The following is a 22,706-nucleotide window of genomic DNA, read 5'->3' as shown; positions in this document are numbered from 1 at the left end:
ATCTGAATAAACAACATGATCTTTAGTTGGGTATTGTTCATCTGCCTGAATGTCACAGCTGTATCCCAGGAGGATGTCCCTACCTTGGTCACAGAAACCAATGCAAATGATGGGTGGGGCTTTGTGATGATGTCAACACAGGTTAGTAGTGCAGACAACAGGTGTGCACAGTTTACACAGACCAGAGTGCTCTCAGTCTAACAGCTGCCAAGATTCACAGATTTACAGAGTCTCTCCTGAGCCTTTGGGAATCAGCAGCAGAGAATAAGGTACGTACGTTCTGTTAGCTATCTTTTATAAGTGTGATAGGAAAGACTCATTTTCAAATGTAGAATGTGTCGAGGCTGTTCTGCAACAGCTTACCTATAGTGTGCTTTTGATGAGCTGAGCTATATAGAGATGATCTTGATAATTTTTCTTTTTCTCTACAATCTTACAATCAATCAGTTGGGATCATCTGTGTGAGAGTGTGTTAAGTGTGAATGAAGGAAGAAATGTGCAGAATCATTGTGTGTAGTCTCACCTGGTAAAACAGGGCTAGTCAAGAAAAACTCGTCTAACAGAACAACAACAAAAAGCCCTCATGCGCCACCTTAAGAGGGACCATGCTATAATAATGTGTTTTGTTTTTAAGTCACATGAACAGTGGTAAAATTATATTGACAGCACACTGCTCAGTATTTCATATTTCATCAGGAACACTTAAATGAGTGCAGATTGCTTTGGTGAGTTTTAAAAACCTTAGGTGGCCAACATGTTCACTGACTAAACAGCCCTGTTTGATTTGAATTCCTGTTTTGCAAGACAAATGAGCAGCTCTCATCTGGCACAAAGGGCATTTTCTACAGACCTACCTGATCAGGTAAAATGCAGTATAGTACCAAGTTATCAATGACTCCTCATTTCCACTGTATAGTAGATCTTTGCCGACACTGCATCTCAGGATTTAGTGAGAATAATGTGACATGAAACTTACAGTACTAGTATGAGACAAGGCTGCTATTGTGGCTCAAAAGAACAGTGTATTAATTAGTACATCAAGTATTGTTTGTACATTGTGATCATGAATTGGTTATGTAACTGTATTTTATATGCAAGCAATCTACCGTCCATCATTGTGGGTATCTTGTTGTCAGCTGCTCTTTTTAGTCTTTTTACAGCTAATGATACTGTATTGCTTGTGATCATTATGTGGCTCAAAACGCCATAAAATAATGCAACAAGCTTGGACTTTAACCCCATGCTCCACGAGGAAACTAAAAAAGTGCCAGTACTCCCCTTATTCACATGTTGGTGTATGTAAGGTTAGCTCGCTGCTCCTGGCCTGCATTTAGTAACATAGGATTTGACTTTCGGAGCGCTGTAATGTCATTTTCTGACTCTGTTCATATTCTTTTTGTAATTTCTTTTTGTAATGTTACGTTACTTCGATATGGAAGTGTAATGTATTCACTTGAAGAAAAAAAAAAGTTCTGTTTTTCTGAATTAACAGGATTATCTCAAAATTCTCAGAAAAGTTTTCATGGAAAAAATTCTGCTCATTTCTCTGAATTAACCAGATTATTTTTATTAACGAAAAACACGAAAAACATTTCATTCAGAATTCTGAGATAATAATCTCATTATTTCAGAAAAACTGGGCAAATATTTTATTAAGTGAGTGCATTACGCTTCTGTATGTAGATTAGCCGCCGACAGAGAAAAGCAATTTCTTTTTTCTATGGCGGAGGCATGACCACACTACTCTCACTCTGACTGGCTCGTACTTGTTGCCTTACTTGGTTGGATTGGTTAGGTTTAGGCATTGCTAGGGTTCAGGTAAGATAATAAGGGTAAGCCAATCAGAGGCAGAGTAAGACAGAGTAGGGGTGGTCATGCTTTCGCAATATGAGTAAAAAGAACTTGTGAACATGCACAGGTGAGTCACCTAGTGCCCTCAGTGCCCCCTGGGTTATGCAGTTTATTTAGGGCCATTTTCAATTGCCTAGATAATCTCATACTGAGAGGGTAGGAGAGAGCAGTGGTAGCTTGTGAGAAGTGCTGGTGTGCATAAACAAGTCACAGTAGGGGAGACCAGGGACAATTGTAACACTTTTAGCAATTTTCCCAATAAATCAGAAACCGTTTACACTGGAACAGCCAATTTGCTATATTAAAAACTTTAAGGTGTCAACTACAGAAACAATGTATGAAAGTGCTTTTAAGAATTATTTTCAGGTTGCAAAATTCATATAAAGACAGTGACTCCAATGTTACAACCGTCCCAGTGTACAGGGACAGTTGTAACACATGCCAGGGGCGGTTGTAACATGCCTACAAGGCTACATAATTAAGAAATAAATAATTAATCAACAATATTCAAAAGGGTAAATATTTATTAGCATTTATGTTATTGGTATTGTTAATTAGTTAAAATTAAGATAATGGTTACCTCTTTCATATTACATCTTAAAAAAATTCAGTCAAATTGTAAAGCAAGAAATGTCTTTATCTGATATAACATGCTTATGGCTAGCAACATGGCTTGTGAAGGCATTCACACTCCGGCTACAAGGCGACAGGCTATAATTAATTGTCAATAGAAGCCGGTGACATGGAGCTCTGCTTCTGACGCCTGACACTTGTCGCTACATGTGTACAAATAAGCCAGCCTAAGCTAGTAATAAGCTAATAAGCTGGCCTCAACTTTATTCTGTGCTTCAATGACACGATGAAGCATCAACCAATCACATTTCACCATTCCCGTTTGGCTAGCTGTCGTGATGTTATTTAGTTAGCTGATGTTATGCTAGCTAACGTTAGCTTTTGTGCATCAGAAAGTGTGAACACCCCATGACACAGGGACAGTTGTAACAAGGCGTTACAACTGTTCCTGTGTCACCAGCCATGTTTCTCCCTCATGCTATAGAGCTTGACTGCTAACTTGACACATGTTAGCCATTTCTATTTTTAGCTTACAAAACAGTGAATTCAGTAACAACTGTTTGAATTCTTAGATATTTGATCTCATGACTATCCAAAAAATACATCTGATAGAAAAATCAAAATTTTACCTCAAAAACACACTTCTGTAGATAAATTCCTCTGAGTGCTGCAGATTTGGCTCCTTTTTTGCAGGCAAGAAGACAATCTAACCGAGCATGTACTGAGTGAGTATCATCACTCTAGCTTGTTTCTGATTGGAGGAATTTGAGGTGTTACAACCGTCCTGTGTTACAACTGTACCTGCTCTCCCCTACACCAAAGACTGTGTCGGTACCGTTGAGTACCGGCCTATGTCAAAAACAGCCTTAACTTACAGGTTAAGCCAGTTCAAAGCAATACAAACGTTGAGCTAAAATCAGTGTTCGAATCGAGGGCGGATGCCATCCCCTTTGTTAGAAAATTGACCAAAAAACATCCCCCTTGTTAATCTAGAATCTATGTGTGCAGGCACGGACGTAATCTGAAGGGGGGGGGGCATGTCCCCCGCACTTCCCGTATCTGTGCCCGCTGTCCCCCGCACTTTTTACAGCCGTTACAACCGTTCAATTCGTTTTTAACATGTGGTAACGTGTTTTTCCGAGCCGTCTTTAAATGCACCATGAGTAGGCGGCGCCAGGCGGCAGACGCACGCTGTCATGTTGTTATCAATTGCACACAGACGAGAAGTGTGCCCCTGGGCAGTACCTCTGTGTTAACTATGTTCAGCAAAGCAGCCAGCAAGAAGCAAAAAACCTTGCACAGTTTCTTCCAAACAAACCGTGTAAGTTGAGTAATGCTTTTGCATGTAGTTAATGTTAGCTAAATGATGACTTATTAATAGATGCCAATATATCAAGTTAAGCTAGTTAACAAGAATACTAATGTTATTGTTACCTATGTTACATCGCTTGCTAGCTAGTTTCATGCTAGGAAAAAACCCACTCCTCCTTTATAAGAACTTGTGCTCACTTGCTTTGCACATATTTTTTAATCTTTCTTGCCACAATATAAAGAGCAGGGTCAGGGACGAGACAGTGGACCAGAGGCCAGCAAGGATGATCATGCAGGGTCTTCATAGGAGAGATTATAACTGGCTGAGAGAAAATATCTAGAGCATAAAAGTGACTGTGTATTTATGAATTTTGCTTTGCACATTTATTATCTATATTAATGCAATAGATAGAAGAGGGTCAGGGAGAAACCAGGAAGGTATCAGGACAGGGACCTGACAGCAGCACCAATTATCAGCCCAAGGCTTCACAGGTAAGGAGAAATTATAACTGGCTAAGGAAATGCCTATAGGATAAGAGTGACTCTAAGATTAATTTTCACAGCTATTTCAGAACTACTCATATTTATAGTCTAAAATGTTTTTGGTCTGTACTGCAATAGCAATACTACTGCATTATTTGTTTTTTTTTTTAAGGCAGCAGGTATAGGTCATGCCATTTTTCTTTATCCTGATTAATTTTGCACATCTGTGCAGTCGTATTTGATTATGTGTGCACGCAAAAAAAATCAAAGCTCCATTGCATCCCCCTTGTTAAAAATTATTAATTATTAAAAATTCGACCACTGAGTATAGTACCAAGTTATCAATGACTCCTCATTTTCATTGTATAGTAGATCTTTGCCGACACTGCATCTCAGGATTTAGTGAGAATAATATGACATGAAACTTACAGTACTAGTATGAGACAAGGCTGCTATTGTGGCTCAAAAGAACAAAGTATTTATTAGTTCATCAAGTATTGTTTGTACATTGTGATCATGAATTGGTTATGTAACTGTATTTTATATGCAAGCAATCTACCATCCATCATTGTGGGTATTTTGTTGTCAGCTGCTCTTTTTAGTCCTTTTACAGCTAATGACACTATATTGCTTGTGATCATTATGTGGCTCAAAACGCCATAAAATAATGCAACAAGCTTGGACTTTAACCCCATGCTCCACGAGGAAACTAAAAAAGTGCCAGTACTCCCCTTATTCACATGTTGGTGTATGTAAGGTTAGCTCGCTGCTCCTGGCCTGCATTTAGTAACATAGGATTTGACTTTTGGAGCGCTGTAATGTCATTTTCTGACTCTGTTCATATTCTTTTTGTAATTTCTTTTTGTAATGTTACGTTACTTCGATATGGAAGTGTAATGTATTCACTTGAGGAAAAAAAAACTTTTGTTTTTCTGAATTAACAGGATTATCTCAAAATTCTCTGAAAAGTTTTCATGGAAAAAATTCTGCTAATTTTTCTGAATTAACCAGATTATTTTTTATTAACATGAAAAACATTTAATTCAGAATTCTGAGATAATAATCTCATTACTTCAGAAAAACTGGGCAAATATTTTATTTTATGAAGTGAGTGCATTATGCTTCTGTATGTAGATTAGCCGCCGACAGAGAAAAGCAGTTTCTTTTTTTCTATGGCGGAGGCATGACCACGCTACTCTCACTCTGACTGGCTCGTACTTGTTGCCTTACTTGGTTGGATTGGTTAGGTTTAGGCATTGCTATGGTTCAGGTAAGATAATAAGGGTAAGCCAATCAGAGGCAGAGTAAGACAGAGTAGGGGGGTGGTCATGCTTTCGCAATATGAGTAAGAAAAACTTGTGAACATGCACAGGTGAGTCACCTAGTGCCCTCAGTGCCCCCTGGGTTATGCAGTTTATTTAGGGCCATTTTCAATTGCCTAGATAATCTCATACTGAGAGGGTAGGAGAGAGCAGTGGTAGCTTGTAAGAAGTGCCGGTGTGCATAAACAAGTCACGGTACACCAAAGACTGTGTCAGTACTGTGTACCGTTGAGTACTGGCCCATGTCAAACACAGCCTTAACTTACAGGTTAAGCCAGTTTAAAGCAATACAAACGCTAAACGCTAAAATAATACACTGTGTTTGTCAGATGTGTCTTACTGCTTACTGAAGCAGATGTCTTATGTTTTTTTAGGCCTAACAATGGCCAACTTCGGAGGACATGCCATTCCTGGCTCTTTCTTCCTGCTCTTTGGCTTCTGGCTCACAGTGAAATACATCCTTCAACACCACTGGAGGACAAGTCAGCCTAAAGGAAGACGGTTTATCCCGCCTTTCTTTAGAAAGATGGCCTACGTGGAGGGAGGATTACAAATCTTTGCTTCATTTGTTGGTCAGTATTCCTCTCACTCATCAGCACAATCTAAACTCCCTAAACCTGTTCTTGACTCATCCCATTTGTCTAATGTTGTTCTGCAGGTATTATGGTTGAACAGTTTGTGGTGGATGGGCCGCATGCCCACCTCTACGACACAAAGAGCAACTCATGGGTCAAGCTGATGAACTGGCAGCACGGCACAATGTATCTGTTCTTCGGGATCTCAGGAATAGCACTGATCGCTACTACTGCATCCAAACTGGTGCCAACTGGTGCTGACCGCCTTGCTCTCTCCTTGGCTCTTTTTGTCGAAGGTAAGCTCGGTCTTAGCTCTACACTTTCCGTTCATGTCACAAATATGCCCCTCTGATGTGTATTTGTTTTTTGTTTGACTCTCCTGTATCATCCAGGGTTTCTGTTCTACTACCATGTGCACAGTCGGCCCCCTCTGGATGCTCACATTCACACTCTGCTGCTTTTTCCTGTGTTCATGGGATCAGCCAGCATCATGTTGGAGGTGTTCATAAGAGACAACATTATCTTGGAACTGTTTGGGGCGTGCATGTTCATCCTGCAGGGCTCATGGTTCTATGAGGTGATTAGCAAAAAGAGACACTGAGATAACACTGTCAGTTTGTAAATACCCATTCATTTAAAAGGACGCTTTGCTTAACATCACAGGCAGCTGGCTCCATCATCACCCTATTTGTCATTTCAGATTGGATTTGTACTTTATCCACCAAGTGGACCGGAGTGGGACCTGCAACAACATGGCAACATCATGTTTGTCACAATGTGCTTCTGCTGGCATTTGGCTGTGGCCCTGCTTTTAGTCACCTGCGCCTCCTCTGTGGTTGGGTTGTAAGTATCCTATCCTCTAGCTATGCAAGTTTTAGAGTGAAAAGTGTCAAGAGCAAGTGGACAACAGCATGTTAAGCCATTACTGGAGTGAAGCATTAACATGAGCTTGTCTGTCTGGCAATGTAGAGACAATCATCTAAAAAAAGATGGAATGAGCTACACTTGTTGCCTTTATCATACGTCCATTGAAGTCCTTTAGGGTGCTGCCAGCCAGGAGCAAAAATCCTTTGACTTCACATAAAGGGGTGAGATCTTTGAATGTAGGCAAATATATGCACCGTGTTGACCTCTTTCCTGAGGCAAGGGAACCTATTTGATAGTTTTATTAATTTACAAGAGAGTATGCAACTACATGAACAAATAGAGACACTGATAAATAAATCAGTCTATAGTGTATACTTCCCAAAACATTTGGGAACCTCTAGCCTCGGTCTCCTAAGTGCTTTCCTGCCTTCTTGTACTGAATATTTAAAGATGAGAAATCTGATCTAATTATGATTTCTTCAGTGGTGTTAGAAACTTTTAGTTATAGCTTTCTTTGAACAGGAAATACAACGTCTTGACTTTTATTCTGATCTCTCAACCTGTTCTTTAAATACTCTGAAGTATTTTATAGTCAACATGGGTGTGTTTACATTCAACATTTCAACTCACTGTACCCCTGAGGCCTGCTAAACATGTTAAATGTTTACTAGGCCTTACAGATATTTGCAAAGCCGTTGCGTGCTTAACTGCTTTTTACAGGCCTCGGCAGTCAGCAGAAATGCTTATTAAATTACTCCTGTACTGTACATTATGGTGCTTCCGTGTACAAATGCTGGTACGTCAAGGCTCTGCGGCAATAGTGGTCAAAATTGAGGACTTGGTTTGGGTCTTCTGAGTACATTTTTTGGGAATTTAGCTGCTTGTAGAAACACTTGAAATGAACATAACAACATTATTAGTTAGCTCTGCTGGGACAGTTCTTGTTAAGATCTGTAATCTTTATGTAATTCATGACATATGCCTTTTTTTTTTTGTTCCAACAGCACAGTGAAGCGACTCTCTGGACGGGGACGGGACATAGAGATTGGAATGCGAAATACATCCTCCAAAGCGAGCACCCAGAAAGCTTTGCTTGAAGAGTCGGATGAAGAGTGAATACATGTGCAAGTTCTTTTCAAATTTTACTTCACTTTGATTTCATTTTCTGTGTTGATGGTCTGTGAGACCAAGTGTGTGGTTTTGTAAAAAGTACTTTAGATTTTTTTGTAAAAAAAAAAAAAAAAAAGAGAGAGAAAAAAATAAAACACAAATCTGTTTAAATATGATCTGTTGTTATGGTTTCTTGAAGTATTTTACAAACAGAAAAGTACAAGTTACATGAACTGTAATCTGATAAGAGAACAAATAATGTATTAAAACACAAATCAACAAGTCAAAACATTCAAAGAAATCAGACTTAAGCCCCACTCACTTCATATTGGCTAATTCTGCATTACATCAAACATTTAAAGACGTGACAGAGAAATTATCTTTTTTAATGTCATATAGCAATTTGAATTTGCATTTTAATATGAATGAATGAGTTGTGATTTGAATTTATAGGAGGTTAGGTGAAATATCAACTAGGTACTGGTGGTTTGAAAGTGTGCAAACTCATGAACGAAAAAGTAAACCAGAACTTCTATGGAAAAAATGCAACCTGCTGGAATATGGCTGTAGCTGTCAACAGCCTGGTAAGCTGTTTAATATCTTCGCTATGATAATGTGGGGAGTATAATTCAAGAGATGGAATGTAGTTCAGCAATAATGACAGTTTTCAACATACTGATAATAGCGGTAACTCTGCAAAGATTAATACCGTTCAGTAGAGAAAGTGTTAATCTGAACAACCTCGTGGCATTTGCAGAGAACGATCATGTTTCTGGCTTATGTGGGTATCATCCAATTTAGGAAGAATAAAGGCATGTTACACTCGGTAACAATGTGTCTTGTGAGAGAACAAACAAAAGATCCTGCAAAAGCTTGAGAACTACAAGCACTCCAACAAACACATACAGGCACGTATATATTATACAGTGGACCTACGATTCATTGCTGACTGAGGAGATAGGATCACTGTTGAGGTGCAGGTGGGGGATCGGGGGCACATTTGGGCGAAGGTGCTGTCGTGACTACGACTGTGGAGACAGATTTCGGGGAGCTTGTTGCTATGTGCTGCTGGAGCTGCTGTGCCTGGACCGTCTGGATGCGAACCTAAAGGGAGAAAGACAGTCAGCCTCCAGATGCTCTGTGTTTATTCAAGTTGACCATAAAGCAGCGTAAACATTTTCTGATTGAACAGGTGTTATAAATTCATAATCCTCTTATCTTGACAATATTTTTACAGTGGAATGTAAGCTAACCTGCGTGGCCTGTCCTTGCTGCTGAAGCTGCTGGAACTGCTGTGCTGTGACAAAGCTGACCGGTTTGTTCCCCGCGATCAGCTTCGTGCCAGCAGGCATGGTGGTCAGGATGATGTTCCTACCCAGACTGCTGATACTGCTCAGACAAGAGAGGGAAAAAAATGAACATGTTAATCTACCAGCCCAACTTAGAGCTGTAGAAAAGGAACCAATAAAGAAAAATAGACACTATATAAATAAATGTGTTTAAAGGTCAAGTGTGTAGGATTTGGGATAATAAATTGGCAGAAATGGAACATAGGGAAGTATTTTCTTTAGTGAAACTCACCTGAAAATAAAATAATTGTTGTGTTTTCTCTACCTTGTAATGAGCCGTTTGTATCTATATACAGAGCAGGTCCTTGTATACAGAGATCACTATGTTGCACTGCCATGTTTCTACAGTAGCCGAGAACACTGGCTCTAGATAGGGGCATTCGCGTTTTCGCTTTGGCCACAGCAGTTAGCAGCCTCTCTGCAACGAGAGTGTCGGAAAAATGCAAGTGTTTTAAAAGTATGTTTTGGATAGGAAGAGACCTCTGCGGATAATTTAGTTACCAGGAAAATCCTCCTAAATGTGCGGATCTTAAGTTATCAAACAAAAAAGGTGAACACACAATATCTGTCTCCGACTTGCCAGACAGCATTAGAAAAACACTAACACTAACAAGAAACTGCTACTCTGTGTTTTTACTAGTTTAAATCACCTGGTCTGTTTGTTTTGGAGAGGAAGAGACCTCTGTGGATAATTTGGCTCCCGGTATAAACCTTCTGAACAATGAACACTCAAGAACGTTTCAGCTTGTTGCAGTCTGCAATCCTCACTACTAGATGCCACTAAATCCCCCTAAATCTTACACACTGGACCTTTAAGATGCTCCAAAATGTATACTTAAAACATAAGTGGTCCCAAAGTAGAGCCTGGAATTTCACAGCACATTAAAATAAAATATATAGTGGAAATCACTAAATAATGCAATCTTTACAACTAATTTTACAATATGAATTTGAATTGATCTTTACAATCAAATTCTTTATCTATTCTGTCTGGAAAAGGTTTGAACAAGAGAAACAGTAAGTAAAAAAAAAAAAAAATTTAAATATATATATATATATATATATATATATATATATATATGTATATATATATATATATATATATATATATAATAAGCAACAGTGCAGATGATGAGACTTACTTTGTGTTTAGACTTCCTTTAACAATTGGTGTGGTCACGACACTCTTGCTCTTCAGTGGTTGGTTGAGGACAGAGAGGGGCACAGTTATCCGTGCAGGTAACTTTCCCTGTAGTGTTGCCAAAAAAAAGAGGATTGTTTCTCATGACTTTTATGTTTGACGGAAGCTTCTTGAATAAATAGTGAAAAGGGATCAATACACACATCAACAGTCATTCAAGTTAAAACAAAGTCCTCACTGATGGATTCTGATTCTCTCTGGAGGAAACTATGCAAATCTATAAATGAACTATTCTGAGGTATTTAGAAGGAAGCACCCAGTAGTTTTAGGTTCAAGTTCCCATTTAAACCCAACAGTTTGAATTTAGATCCCTAAATTTAGATCAGATCTATATTCAGCTTGCAGCTCACACCTGACATCCAATTGCAAATGACCACTTCCCTTTTTTGAGGGCAAACTGTGACTGTTTGTAAGCAGAAGCTGTATCTATTATCTCACCGCAGATCACATTAAAACATATCTGTGGTGTGTTGCATAGTCATGCATCTCTTCACTGTGAGTGCTGGTGCTCTTTATTTCCCACTAACTGACATTCCATGATGTGGGTGAGTGACACAGACAAACATTTGGTTGAACCTGCATAACAATAGAGCACTCAGAGCACCGCCCTTATCAACATCCCTCATCTGATAATCCTGATATGTTATAATGGTCTGTCATTGTTTTTGTTTGTACAGTTTTATTGTCATTAGCATTAATGTAACAAATGTGTGTTTAGTATTCTGACATAGTGTATGTACATTACCACTTATCAAACTGCTGGCTTTTGTCATCCAGATATTGGCGGAGCACAGTGTTCCCACAGGTGCCAACACAGTGAAACAGTGACACCTAGAGGCCATGCTGGTTATTACATGTACATCCAGAGAGGTGCAACTGACTATAATTGACATTCTTTTGAGCTACACACCATTTTAAGTGGAGCTAAAAATCTTAAGATTAAAATATGAAACATTAAGATGTACTTCAGCTGTAATTATATTAAATTATATACCTCATGTGATGGAAAAGATGGACAAAACTAAGGGTGTAAATCACAAGTTTCACCACAATATGCACCTATTTTTTTGGACAATGATACCATGTTTGCTGGTATCAGAAAGTCTGCCACGATACAATTTTGATTTGATTAAATTGAAGGGCCTGTGATTAATGTCAGTAAATATCCTCATTATCTTTTTTTTGGCTGCTTACTATTATCTGCCTGGTGCTATGTAGCTAGGACTGTTTGAATGTATAGGAAGGAGGTTGGAGGATGGAAACGGTTATGAAGAAGTGCCATAGAAATTCCAAAGTAAAGACGTTTCTTGAAGATGGTGATATGTATCAATATTCCGATACACTGATCCAGATTGTTGTATCGTTGCACCCCTGGTCAAAACTACACAAAAAACTCTTGCAATGTCTTTAAAATGTGTGCAGAAACAAAATAATTATCTTACGGTTTGTGTTGTGACGACTGTAGCAGGGACCTGCCGCACAGTGGCTGTAGCTGTTCCTAGCGTCAGAGGTGAGCACGAGACTCCAGGCGCCACTGTGATCCCCTTGGCACCAGCCACAACGCTGGCAGCCATGGTGACTACATTAGCACACGTAGACGCTGTGAGTGGTTTACCGCCAGTGGTGGTTGTCATTGTGATGGTCTGGCCCTGTTTCTGTGGAATAACGCCGAGGCCTGGCATTATCCGAATGGTGGCGCCGCTCTTGTCAGGGGAGGTCACGCTGGAGAAGGTCCTAGTTTTTTGGTCAGCCACAGTGACAGCCAAAGTGGGCATCAGGCGTATGGCTGTGTCTCCTGCTGCCTTCAGCAAAGTGGAGGTAACAGGGCCTGCTTTAGTGGTCTGCACTTCTCCTGTGCAGGATGTAGCACTGGAGGCAGAGGAAGGTGAAGAGTGTGGCGGTGTCACATGGAGAGTGGCTGATATGCTCTTACTGCCTGAGGCAGCAGTGCCCAAAAAGTCAGGGGTGAGTTTGACGGTCGCGACGGGGGATTTGGCGAGAGTTGCCATCATGTCTGGGGTGATCCGCAGCACTGTCTGTCCTTTAGCGTCAGTAGTTATGGAGGACGGTGGAAGACGTAGGACATCTTTACCCTGGATCCGCAAGTTTGTAGCCGTTATTGGAATTCCTGCTCCTCCTGCAGTCTTCATTCCCAATTGGCCTGTGATAGACACCTTTAAAAAAACAACAACAAACCAACAGATTAGTGATGCACGGATTGTCTCTAACATCATCTGAATCTGAGTGTATGAATATTCATCCATCTGCCGCCCACCTAAATTCATTATTTTCTCCAATAAAGAGACCTGCACCCACATGGACATTTCACTCCCCCTCACTCAGTCCCTGCAGGCTATGTTGCTTTTTATATTATGAACTATATTGATGTATGTTCTCTGCAACTACTTACTTTCATGATTAGAGATGCTGCTTTAAGTAATTGTAAATGTTTCCATGCACACAGTGATGTCACTGCAACACATATTGTGGGACATTTAGGCAGCAAAACTAAATATTTATTTTCTTGCAGTTACAGTACAAAGGAAACAGAACTAAACTTTTAAAATTAAACAGCTACTTAATACTGCACCCATTTGCTATTAATCACAATGTTAATTTTTATATCCGACCCAAACAATCCATGGATTAACTGTGGTGCTGGCGAATATAACTGCAATCCGTGCATCACTGCTATAGATAAATCTTGTCACCATTAACGTGGCAAATTACATTGATTACTTTTTTAATAAATACTGTTTGTTACATTCAGCTCCAAAAACTGTAGACTTAATCTGTTAAAACCAGAAAAATCCTACAGGAGAGTCTCCCAAGTGCTGGAGATTGTGTGGAAGCCAGGATGCAAATCTCTGTCATATATTTTCAGAGTGCCATGTAATAAGACAGTGTTGCGCTGAGATGCATTGACAAATTAATAGATCCCTTAAAGAATGCCTGGTCTCCTCACCACTTAAAAAATAATGTACTGGAATGTCTCCTAGTTTGATAATGCATACCTTTATTATATATTATATATATACTGTATTCTTTATTTTTGGTAATTGGATGTCTCCTTGCAATTAACCCTTTAATAAATAAAACAAAACTGAAAAATCCAAATGGGAAAAAGACTGAACTAAACTGAACTGGGAGACTCATTTCTGCACTTGTACTCCTGAGCATTCAGTTTTATGCTCTAACTGGTCATTAAACTTCGGCAAAATGGCAACTGTTCATAAAAGCCTAGCTGGGAAATATCCCAGTTGAAACAAACTGGTTCACCTGTTTGATGTTCGGGCTGGTGACTCCTTGCAGCACAGCAGGGGAGGCAGGGTTGTTAGCAGGACTACCAGGTGATCCAGCCTGAGGTTTGGCCACAGCTACAGCAGAAACAGACAGTGTGGTCGGCACCTGGACTGGACTGCTAGCAGACTGACTCCTCAGAGGCACAGACACCACCGCCTATTGATAAACACAATAAACAGACAGAATTAATTATACATTTGCAATATGCTAAACAACAAACACGGCTCTTTATCTGGTTACCTGTGAAATGCCTTTGGCTGCCATTGACACCGGCATCCTGATCTGATGAGGGCTCTGATGCACCAGTGTGGCCTGCTGACTTCCTGCTGAAGATCCCAGACCGGGCTGAGCAGAAACAACTCGTACCTGCGGGAGGGAGCCTGCCGCCAGGTGGCTTACTATCCGAGCCGTGTGTTGGGATGTGACTGGCTGTGAAACTGGTGGACAAGCCTGACTGGTGGGTAAGATGGTTCCCAGCTGGGGCAACGTGGGAGGAGACACGAGAAGAACTCTGGGAGAGCAACAAGGGACAAGAGAGGAGAAGTATTTCAAATTACACGGATGAATGTATTGTACAATGTCAATAAGAAAAAAACTTTGCATCACACGGACCCTGGGCTGGTTTTGATTGTTTCCGGGACTCCAGTCTTTGTCGGCGTGGTGGCTGTGCAGGGTAAGGGTGACTTTGGGGTCCCAGGTGTGTTTGGGGTGGGTGTTGTAGGGGTTGGTGACATGGGATTGGAGCCTATATCCTGTCCTGCATCCAGACATCCAGGGGTTTTACTGCCTCCGTCTTTACTTCCAGACTTCTAAAACATACACAGGGCTTAGGATTCATCAGCAGCAGCTTCACTGTTGTTAATAAACAACACCTTAAACTTCCAAGCATGAAAACAATAGCTTCCACTACACTAGCACAACTTCAGCAGAGTTTTTTAATACAGTAAATAAGCTAAATAGAAGTAGTGTATGTTTTACATTGTGTGGTGTTTCCTGCAGTAAACTCACAGGCTTGGATGCAGGTTTAGGTTTCTGTTGGAGAGCTTTTCTTGCTTTTGCTGCAGCAGCTTGAGCCTGATGGATCCTCTCTGGATGGGAGACAGACCAAACATGAGAATAACCCTCTTCAGCATCACAGTGATCTTAAAGACTGCGTGCCTGTCATATGAGACACTTTGCTACTCTAAACATGAGGGCAATCATAGTATAGTCAAGAGGGGATGGAGATGATAGAAGGATCAAGGATGAAGTAATAAAAGGTTGAAAATGTTTAAATTCATAGTGGTTTTAAAAAAGCACAATCTATAAGAATTCTGTGTGAAGCAGAAGTCAATCTATTATTCAAACAACAGTAGATAATCAAACTTGACACATGACTCCTTATCAGCTGCCTCTGCTCAAAAACGACAGGATTAGAGATCTTTACACTTTTGAATAAACTACAAAGGTGGACAGTTTAACCCTGAAATCAAGCACATGGTTTCTTACCAAACTCTTCTTGACTGCGACTGCGGTGCAGGTAAATCCAGAGCTTGCGGCCAATGTCATACTTCACGCAGGGGTCTTTCTCATAGTGAAGTCTATCCAGAGCCCCACTAACAACTGTGTTCACCTAAATGGCAAAGACAGAAATAACTTAAAGGCTGCAGCAGGCCAATGTAAAGTACATACAAGTCACTCTGACAGAAGAAGATGAATGACTAGAAGAAAAACCTGTGCACTGGTCACATCTGGAGCAAGGAACTGTGAGTCTTTCAACAGTTCACAGATCTCTGCCCTCGTTCCTTCACCATTGGGTAACCTGGCTGCTGCATCCCGCACTGCAGTAGAAAGAGGGCAGAAGTCAGAATTGTGTGATTTCTTTGCACACACCATCAAACACTGACTGCCCACAGCCTGATAATGGAGTTAGATTTAAACAGAAGGCCTTACCCAGAGAGAGAATGGTGACATATGGTGGACGGTCTGAGCGGAGCAGTGTGTGCTCCCTGGCTTTGTTGAGTGACATCTCCTTATCGAACACCCCTTTAACAGGCCCCACCACAGATTCAAAGCCATGCATCCTAAAGGTGAAGGCTTTGTGTGGCTGGTTGTATCGCTGCTGTTCCTAATAACACAACCAAAAAGGGCATCAGCTTACAGAGTTCATGTCCAGGCAAAATACTATACGTAAAAAAGATTTTAGTAGCACAAACAAACCTGGATTTGAAACACTTGTCTCTCATCTCCAGTGCTGGGCCGCACCACATAATCAGTTGAGCTGCATGGTTAGAAATATAACACTGTAAAACAACTTCATTATGTAAATGTAAGGCTACATATAATGATTATCTTTTCAGAACATGTTTGCAATGCTTTTTGAATCGCTGAATCTTACACTCTCGGCGTGGGAGAAGTCATCTCGAGCATGTCTTCATTTTCTGTCTGTGGAAGACAAATCAGCTTGTTTACATTTAGCATAGCACAGTATAAACTGCAGGGTGAGTGCTGAAACTGTATTTGTAGTATAATGATGGTACTACCTTGATAACTAAATCTTTGGAGTCCAGCCACAGCTGGCAGAGTGCACTGAGGTCCTTCTCTGTATCCTGAGTGGGGCCTAAAATAAATGATTGACTTTAATCCTCATGTATACAATCAGACTGAATACCAAGCATCAGTCGGGGATTTCAATATCTGATCTCTCTTACCGATCCACCTCCACTGCTGAGATTCATCAGAAAACTCCACAAATGGAGAAAAGCCACTTGGGAGTGCCATCATGCCATCTGATTAACAAACAAAGCACACATGAGAAACAAAGAGTGAAAGATAAAGCCTGACCATTTCAGTGTGAGTGGCCGCTGCTAAATACCTTTAGTCTCTCCTGCAAGAAACTGCACGGCTTGAAGAACCAAGTCAGACCAACATGGGACGGATGAAAACCACATGTTGAGGGAGCTGGCTGGAGAAGACTGCCACATCTGAACTTTCTCCTCCAACTGAGAGATCGCAATGTAGGCATTATAATGTGAAGTCCGAACTTAGATCACTTTTATAATCTGTATGTGGGAGTGAGGGCATACCATTGAAGTGCTGGTGAAGCTCTCTGCCCTTAAGATGCTCTCCAGCAAGCTGAAGAAACTGACAGCTATTTCCTCAACTGGAGCCGGGCTGCTCTGAGACTCCTCCACAATTCTGCAATAATGATGGTTCTGTACATTAGTCTTGCATGGTGGTATCACAGTGAATATAGTTTATGTACACACACAGTTCTCAAACTTTAAACACCAGTGTGGCAGTAGACTCACTCTTCCTTGATGTTGGGCAGTGGAGTAGACGGTGTGTCCGGCAGGGAGTTGATGATACTCGCTGGTGGTGCTGATGGGGTGTCTGAAGGTGCAAGAATTTCACAGGGATCCTCAGATTCCACTTTTATTGGTCTCATTTTTTTCTTCCGTCTCTCATCTTTGATCTTCTTCTTAGGCAGAGACAGCTCAAAGAGCGCTGCAGGGAAAAAGTAAAGACAAACATTAACTGTGTGTCATAAAATCAACAACAGACTTTGACTTAAGATTCTTTTTATTTTTATTTTACTTACGCACGGTCCCCTTCCGCCCAATATTCGCTCTTGAAAGTATGTCTCCAAGATGGATATCAGAGGTCATCAAGTCCGGATGGTCCTGAGTAAATCAGTCATTAATGACATACTGTTCCAATGAGGACTCATCTGTTTTCTCACCTCCTGACAATACTTACTGGTTGTCGCTTCCTCTTCTCCCGATGGTTTTGCAGCATGGATTTCAAGTCCCGCTCCCCTAGTTCTATTTTTTCTGTGAAGAAATAAAATGTCTTTCAAACATTACATTCACTGTGCTTTAACATTTTACAAACATCATCTTAATATTGCAGAAATCACTGACCAGTAGTCTTCATGTCTTGGGTGGAGAGGCTGGGAAGAACTCGGAGTGAGACAGTGGGTGTCGGAGAGGAAGGTGATTGTGGTGCCGGTGTCCATAATGATATGTCTACAAGCATATGCAATAACACTCTAATTAGTGTTTCCATGCTTCTTAGTAAAGAATGCGCTACAAATAAAAGGCATTGTTTTTGGCAATGACACTAAAGAACAGACTGACCATCATCATCAGATGAAGCATTGCTGTCTCCACACTCAGTTTTGACCTCCTTTAATATGCGGCTCAATCTTCTTCTCACCCTTGGCTCCCGCATTTCAGCGTGAGTCTTGGTTGGTAACTTTCTTTTTGGTGGAAAGTCCAAACCATTGTGAACTGCAAAGTCTAGCAACTCCTACAATACAACAAGAAGACAGATTAAGCCTAACTGCAAAAGGCTAAGTGCCTCATGCTTCAAACATTTACGAGAATACCTTTCTGGAGACGAGAATGTGCTTCAAGAGTCTGTGGTAATACTGTTGAAGGGAGTACAGTTGTCGCTTTTTCTGGGACTTGGCACACAGTTGTCTGTACTTGACCACCTCAGGATTGAAGTAACCATCTGGGTGGAGATAATGAGAGTCATGATTACAAAGAGCTTCAAATAACAACTCAGCATGATATAGTTGTGTGTTAGTGGGTAAATAAGTGGATACTTAGAATGGACCTCTGAATTGTTTTTGTGCAAGATGAAGGGGATTTCCAAAGTTAAAGTTTCTGTTGTTGAACAGGTCACCGATGGTGCTGTCCTGCTCCGCAACGTTGTTGTCAGGAAACTGCGGCAAAAACTGACGAAGGTGCTGCCTCTGGGAATCTGACAGTACTTCACGCCAGGTGCTCTCACTCATCACAGAGAAGAATATTTCAGGCTAATAAAACAAAGGGCACACAGCAAAAATGGATGCATTATCTGCGCTGTATCTCACACATTTGAACAAACGAACAAAGCAGGAATGAGCAGCATTTCATCTCTGAGCGTCAGACAACTCACATCCTCAAGCAGGTCCTCTGGAAGGTTCAGCTTACAGTTCCCTAGCATGCACTCCTCTGTAATTTGTCCATTGTTTTCTTCTTTTGGATCAAGAGGGTCTGTAAGCATGTGGGTGAGGGCATCCATTCTCCTCCTCTGCACCAAGCTTTAAGCCTTTCGCAAAGAAAAGAAAACCATGGCTAAAAAAAAAAAATCACACAAACCTCGTTTTAATCTGCGGACTGACGCCAACTGATGTGTTTACTTCCTGTCATTCAACTTGCAAACGTTGTTGTGTTTTATAGACTTGTGAAGTCTGGTAGTTCACTACTACAAACGACACGAACATTTCCAAGCATTCACCAATGTCAAAACATTAGCCACTCAGTACAGTCACGTAGCGCTGCTAGCGAGCTAAGCTACCAGCTAAATTAGCAAAAGAGCCAGTTACAACGGTTGGGTTCCTGTTTCAACGTTCAACGCAAACATACCATTGCTTTACGACCTATTGGCAAATATGCATATTCTGACTGTTTCCATACTGCTGGTTAAAAACTAATAATAATAGCTCTTACCTGACACTGCTTTGTGTTTATGATTGAAGGGGGAACTATTTTACCGACGTACCGTTTTCTTCTTCTACTGAATTTGAATGACCTAGAAAAGGAACGCTGCTCGCGCTTTCCGGGTTTTGCTGACCTCCACAGGAAATTAATAAGTATGCATGGTTATTTATTATAAAACGGAAAAATTATGCACAAAACCTAATAAATTTGTTTCTTTTAACAGTGTTCTTAGTTCTTATCGTACTTAAATATGGGCAGAAGATGTGCATAATTTTTGTTTTACATATTTAATCTCACATAGTCGGCTAAACGGGCTAACGGTCGCCTGGCTAACTTTGAAACCGTTAAGCTAAAGCTAAGTTATTGCTAGCTGGTAGGTTTTATTAAAGTGTATATTCTGGGGTTTTTTCTACATTACTGTAATTTATTTTCATTTTTTCTTTACTCTTAACAGAAAGCGCAGAAGATAGCAAAGCAGACAGACAGCTGATCCTACAGGTGAGTTGTTGTTAATTCCCAGGGATATAAATAAAACAAGGTAGCCATAGCTAATTAGCATAATGCTAGCTATAAGACGTATATAGCCTATATGTGCTAGCAAAAGTTTCTCATTTATTAGTTAAGTGTGATTGCAGTATATTTAAAATAAAAATATAAATAATACATATGCACCCTCATTGTAATTAAATATAACTGATAAATATAATGAAAATAAAAGTCTGTCATTAAGCATAAATTATACAGCTAAGCAATTCATTATTTATCAACTTTTGTGTTTTATGTCTTTTATGTAACTTTGTTCACAGATAAACAGCAACAACATAACCTTATATTAATCAATAAAGAAGGCAGTCCAAAATGATTGTGGTTAAAATTTCTTTATTAATTCATAGATAGAGTAAAGTGTCTTCATCAGCGTACATTGTTTTTTACTCAATGTGACACAAAAGGCTATTTATTGCACATTGTTGACTGAATAAGTTCACTAATACTTTGTTAGAAGAGGCGGTGAGCATCACTTCATTTGCAGGAACCGTATTCCAATCCTTGAAGAACACCTGATTTTTTACCTGCACCTAGTGTCTTGACCCAGTGCAGCACACCCTATTTTTTCCCCCTTATATTAATTACTTTATTTCCCAGGTGTTGAGTTTAATTAAAAAGAAAGAAGCAGTTAACAAAGTGAAGAAGAAGAAGAAGAATATCTCACACAACAGATATGGAATAGAGATGAATAAAGAGTAATGGAAAGTTCATGGAAAGACTGCAAGTGATATATTTCATATTCCTAAGGTTGAAGTTTCACAAGGGTTAAAACTCTGCCAATTCAGTCTGTTAATAAAATCTGTCTCATATTTAACATTTATTTTAAATTGTTCTCACTAAATTTTGATATCTTACCTGCAGTTGTTTATAATGTAACAACATGGTGAAAAACAAAGGTCCAGATACCATAACAGGAGCATTTGAATTGCTAGCTCAGCTTGCTGCCCCACCTCTTTATGATGCTGTAATGAGCAGGAATGAACAGTCAATCCCTCTGCCTCATACCACAGTTGGAGAGACGCACAGGACCCACCACATTGCCCTTCAGAAACCTTCACCAACATTTCCCTGCCTTATGTGTTGGGCAAGTAGGCACCAGGAGTTACAGAACTCAGAGACAAACGTTTTCCCATTTTTCTCAAGGTTTTGCTTTTAATGCCTTGGGAGAATGGCAGAGGGTGCAGATGGAGAGGAAGAGATTCAGTTCCTGCGAACGGTAAGTGATGCTCACTGCCCCTTCTCACAAAGTATTAGTGAACTTATTCAGTCAACAATGTGCAATAATTAGCTTTTTGTGTGATGAATTGTTGCTGCATAATACATCGTAGACATATACTGTGTTGGGTAACTTTCTTTACATGGACTGAGCACAGATTGACAAGGACAGGTGGCTGCTTTTGTCAGCATTGTTATCTATTTATATCTCAGGGGGTTTCTGGTACTGTTTTTTCTCAAAGAAGAAAACCTCTCACGCCAGATGATTGTTACTACATGAACATGTAACAGATTGCTCAAAGCATTTTGATACAGTTACATGAAGGTTTTATAATATTTTGACACTGACAGCATCACATTTATTTTGATGGGCAGTATTTACTTTGATTGCAATTAAGATAATTAAATACTTACTAAAAGAAAAAGAAATAGGTTGAATTGTTAAGTGAAAAGGACAGTGTTCTGTTCTGATTCCCACAAGAAGGTTGTGTTGTAGTCTGGATTTGTGGATTTGAACAGATCCATCGTAAAGCAAGATTGGAGGCACCCAGATTCATTTGATGACAAATGCTGGAACTATCCATCCATGTATCCTTTGGATGGATGGACTGGTGGTGTTAACTGCTTGACTTAATTGTACCATAGCTACTGGTTTTATGGGAGCTTGATTATTTTTGTCTTGGCTTGTAGATTAAAGATCTAAAACAGAATAACGCTGATATGGTTGTGAAGGTTTAGCAAAAAAAAAAAAATCACAGACAGCTTCCTGTCTCTTCCAGTATTAAAATATTTTTGCTTGATGTTATTCCAGATTAAAGACTTGGTTCTTTTGTTTTTTGCTTCTGGAGAGTAAAGATAGAAACAGTTTAAGTATTCTGGGTAGTGTACTATCATTTGTATATAAATTAATAATGTTACCTAAACTAGTCCTTTATCTTGTCACAAATAACCACCCATTTCCATACTTTTTAGGAAAAAAAGGCATTTGACCTGTTGTAGTGTCCAACACCTAAAAATGTTTGATTGGAAATTGCTTAGGGACTTATTTGCCCAAACATGATGTGATATGTACTTTGTTGCTCCTTGGAAATGAATAGCAGGTTCAGATGGAGATAATCTCTCGCAGAGTACCCATTCTCTGCTATTTATGACACAGTTATAAATATAACTGTTTGTAAACCATAATTGATCACTTACTGTGCATGATGTCAGTGTACTTTACCCACACCAGCATTTAACATGGGCGTATTGGGTCAATCCACACCTTTGTTCTCAGGTCTTTGTTCTACTGTATAACCAATTTGTGATTAAGATAACGTATTTTCAATACAGATATCTTGCTTAGAGAGGGTTCAGTACTGCTTTGAAGTTTTGCAGTTTTTACTTAATTGATTTCACATTGCATATTATAGAATATTTAGGTTAAATCAGTTTATTTTTACTCACCGCTGAGCTTCACGTATCGGATTTCCACTTTAGATCACTGTGCCAAATTCTGCAGAAGGGCATTGTGGCCTTGCAAGGAGCCT

The 22,706-nt window shown here is 40.0% G+C and overlaps 3 protein-coding genes across 7 annotated transcripts in view; 2 read left to right on the top strand and 1 right to left on the bottom strand.

The window, feature by feature from the left end:
* Positions 1 to 136: 136 nt before the first annotated feature.
* tmem45b (transmembrane protein 45B) lies at positions 137 to 8,232 on the top strand. Of its 4 annotated transcripts, none has more exons than XM_049593033.1 (7): positions 139 to 269; positions 4,144 to 4,227; positions 5,915 to 6,112; positions 6,199 to 6,411; positions 6,508 to 6,692; positions 6,816 to 6,958; positions 7,987 to 8,232. In XM_049593033.1, the coding sequence occupies exons 3-7, from the start codon at positions 5,923 to 5,925 to the stop codon at positions 8,096 to 8,098; spliced, it is 843 nt and encodes a 280-aa protein (XP_049448990.1). In that variant the 5' UTR covers positions 139 to 269; positions 4,144 to 4,227; positions 5,915 to 5,922; the 3' UTR covers positions 8,099 to 8,232. The 4 variants fall into 4 exon arrangements, with proteins under 4 accessions (XP_049448991.1, XP_049448990.1, XP_049448993.1 ...); XM_049593035.1 differs by lacking the exon at positions 139 to 269 and adding an exon at positions 3,644 to 3,745; XM_049593034.1 differs by lacking the exon at positions 4,144 to 4,227 and having other exon boundaries at positions 137 to 269.
* An 89-nt stretch (positions 8,233 to 8,321) lies between these two features.
* nfrkb (nuclear factor related to kappaB binding protein) lies at positions 8,322 to 19,490 on the bottom strand. 2 transcript variants are annotated; one of them, XM_049593028.1, is made up of 26 exons: positions 19,426 to 19,490; positions 18,872 to 19,024; positions 18,548 to 18,749; positions 18,315 to 18,442; positions 18,064 to 18,235; positions 17,848 to 17,952; positions 17,684 to 17,757; positions 17,526 to 17,607; positions 17,236 to 17,431; positions 17,011 to 17,122; positions 16,800 to 16,926; positions 16,636 to 16,713; positions 16,468 to 16,544; positions 16,323 to 16,369; positions 16,145 to 16,205; positions 15,878 to 16,052; positions 15,659 to 15,765; positions 15,434 to 15,557; positions 14,954 to 15,033; positions 14,558 to 14,754; positions 14,186 to 14,456; positions 13,922 to 14,101; positions 12,085 to 12,816; positions 10,584 to 10,690; positions 9,346 to 9,481; positions 8,322 to 9,196 (listed from the first exon to the last, which is right to left on the bottom strand). In XM_049593028.1, exons 2-26 carry the CDS (start codon positions 18,995 to 18,997, stop codon positions 9,056 to 9,058), a joined length of 3,837 nt encoding a protein of 1,278 aa, XP_049448985.1. In that variant the 5' UTR covers positions 18,998 to 19,024; positions 19,426 to 19,490; the 3' UTR covers positions 8,322 to 9,055. The 2 variants fall into 2 exon arrangements, with proteins under 2 accessions (XP_049448985.1, XP_049448986.1); XM_049593029.1 differs by having other exon boundaries at positions 14,558 to 14,751.
* Positions 19,491 to 20,989: 1,499 nt separating this feature from the next.
* The window catches only part of LOC125898947 (ryanodine receptor 1-like), a 50,142-nt gene continuing 48,425 nt past the window's right edge, over positions 20,990 to 22,706 (top strand). Inside the window, exon 1 of the mRNA XM_049593027.1 lies at positions 20,990 to 21,178. Coding sequence (XP_049448984.1) covers positions 21,131 to 21,178 — 48 coding nt within the window. The 5' untranslated portion in view covers positions 20,990 to 21,130. The remainder of the gene's footprint in view (positions 21,179 to 22,706) is intronic.

The sequence above is a fragment of the Epinephelus fuscoguttatus genome, linkage group LG12, assembly GCF_011397635.1.
Source record: "Epinephelus fuscoguttatus linkage group LG12, E.fuscoguttatus.final_Chr_v1".
NCBI lineage: Eukaryota > Metazoa > Chordata > Actinopteri > Perciformes > Serranidae > Epinephelus > Epinephelus fuscoguttatus.
Note: the sequence above shows the minus strand (reverse complement) of the source record. Positions and strands in the feature narration are given on the sequence as shown.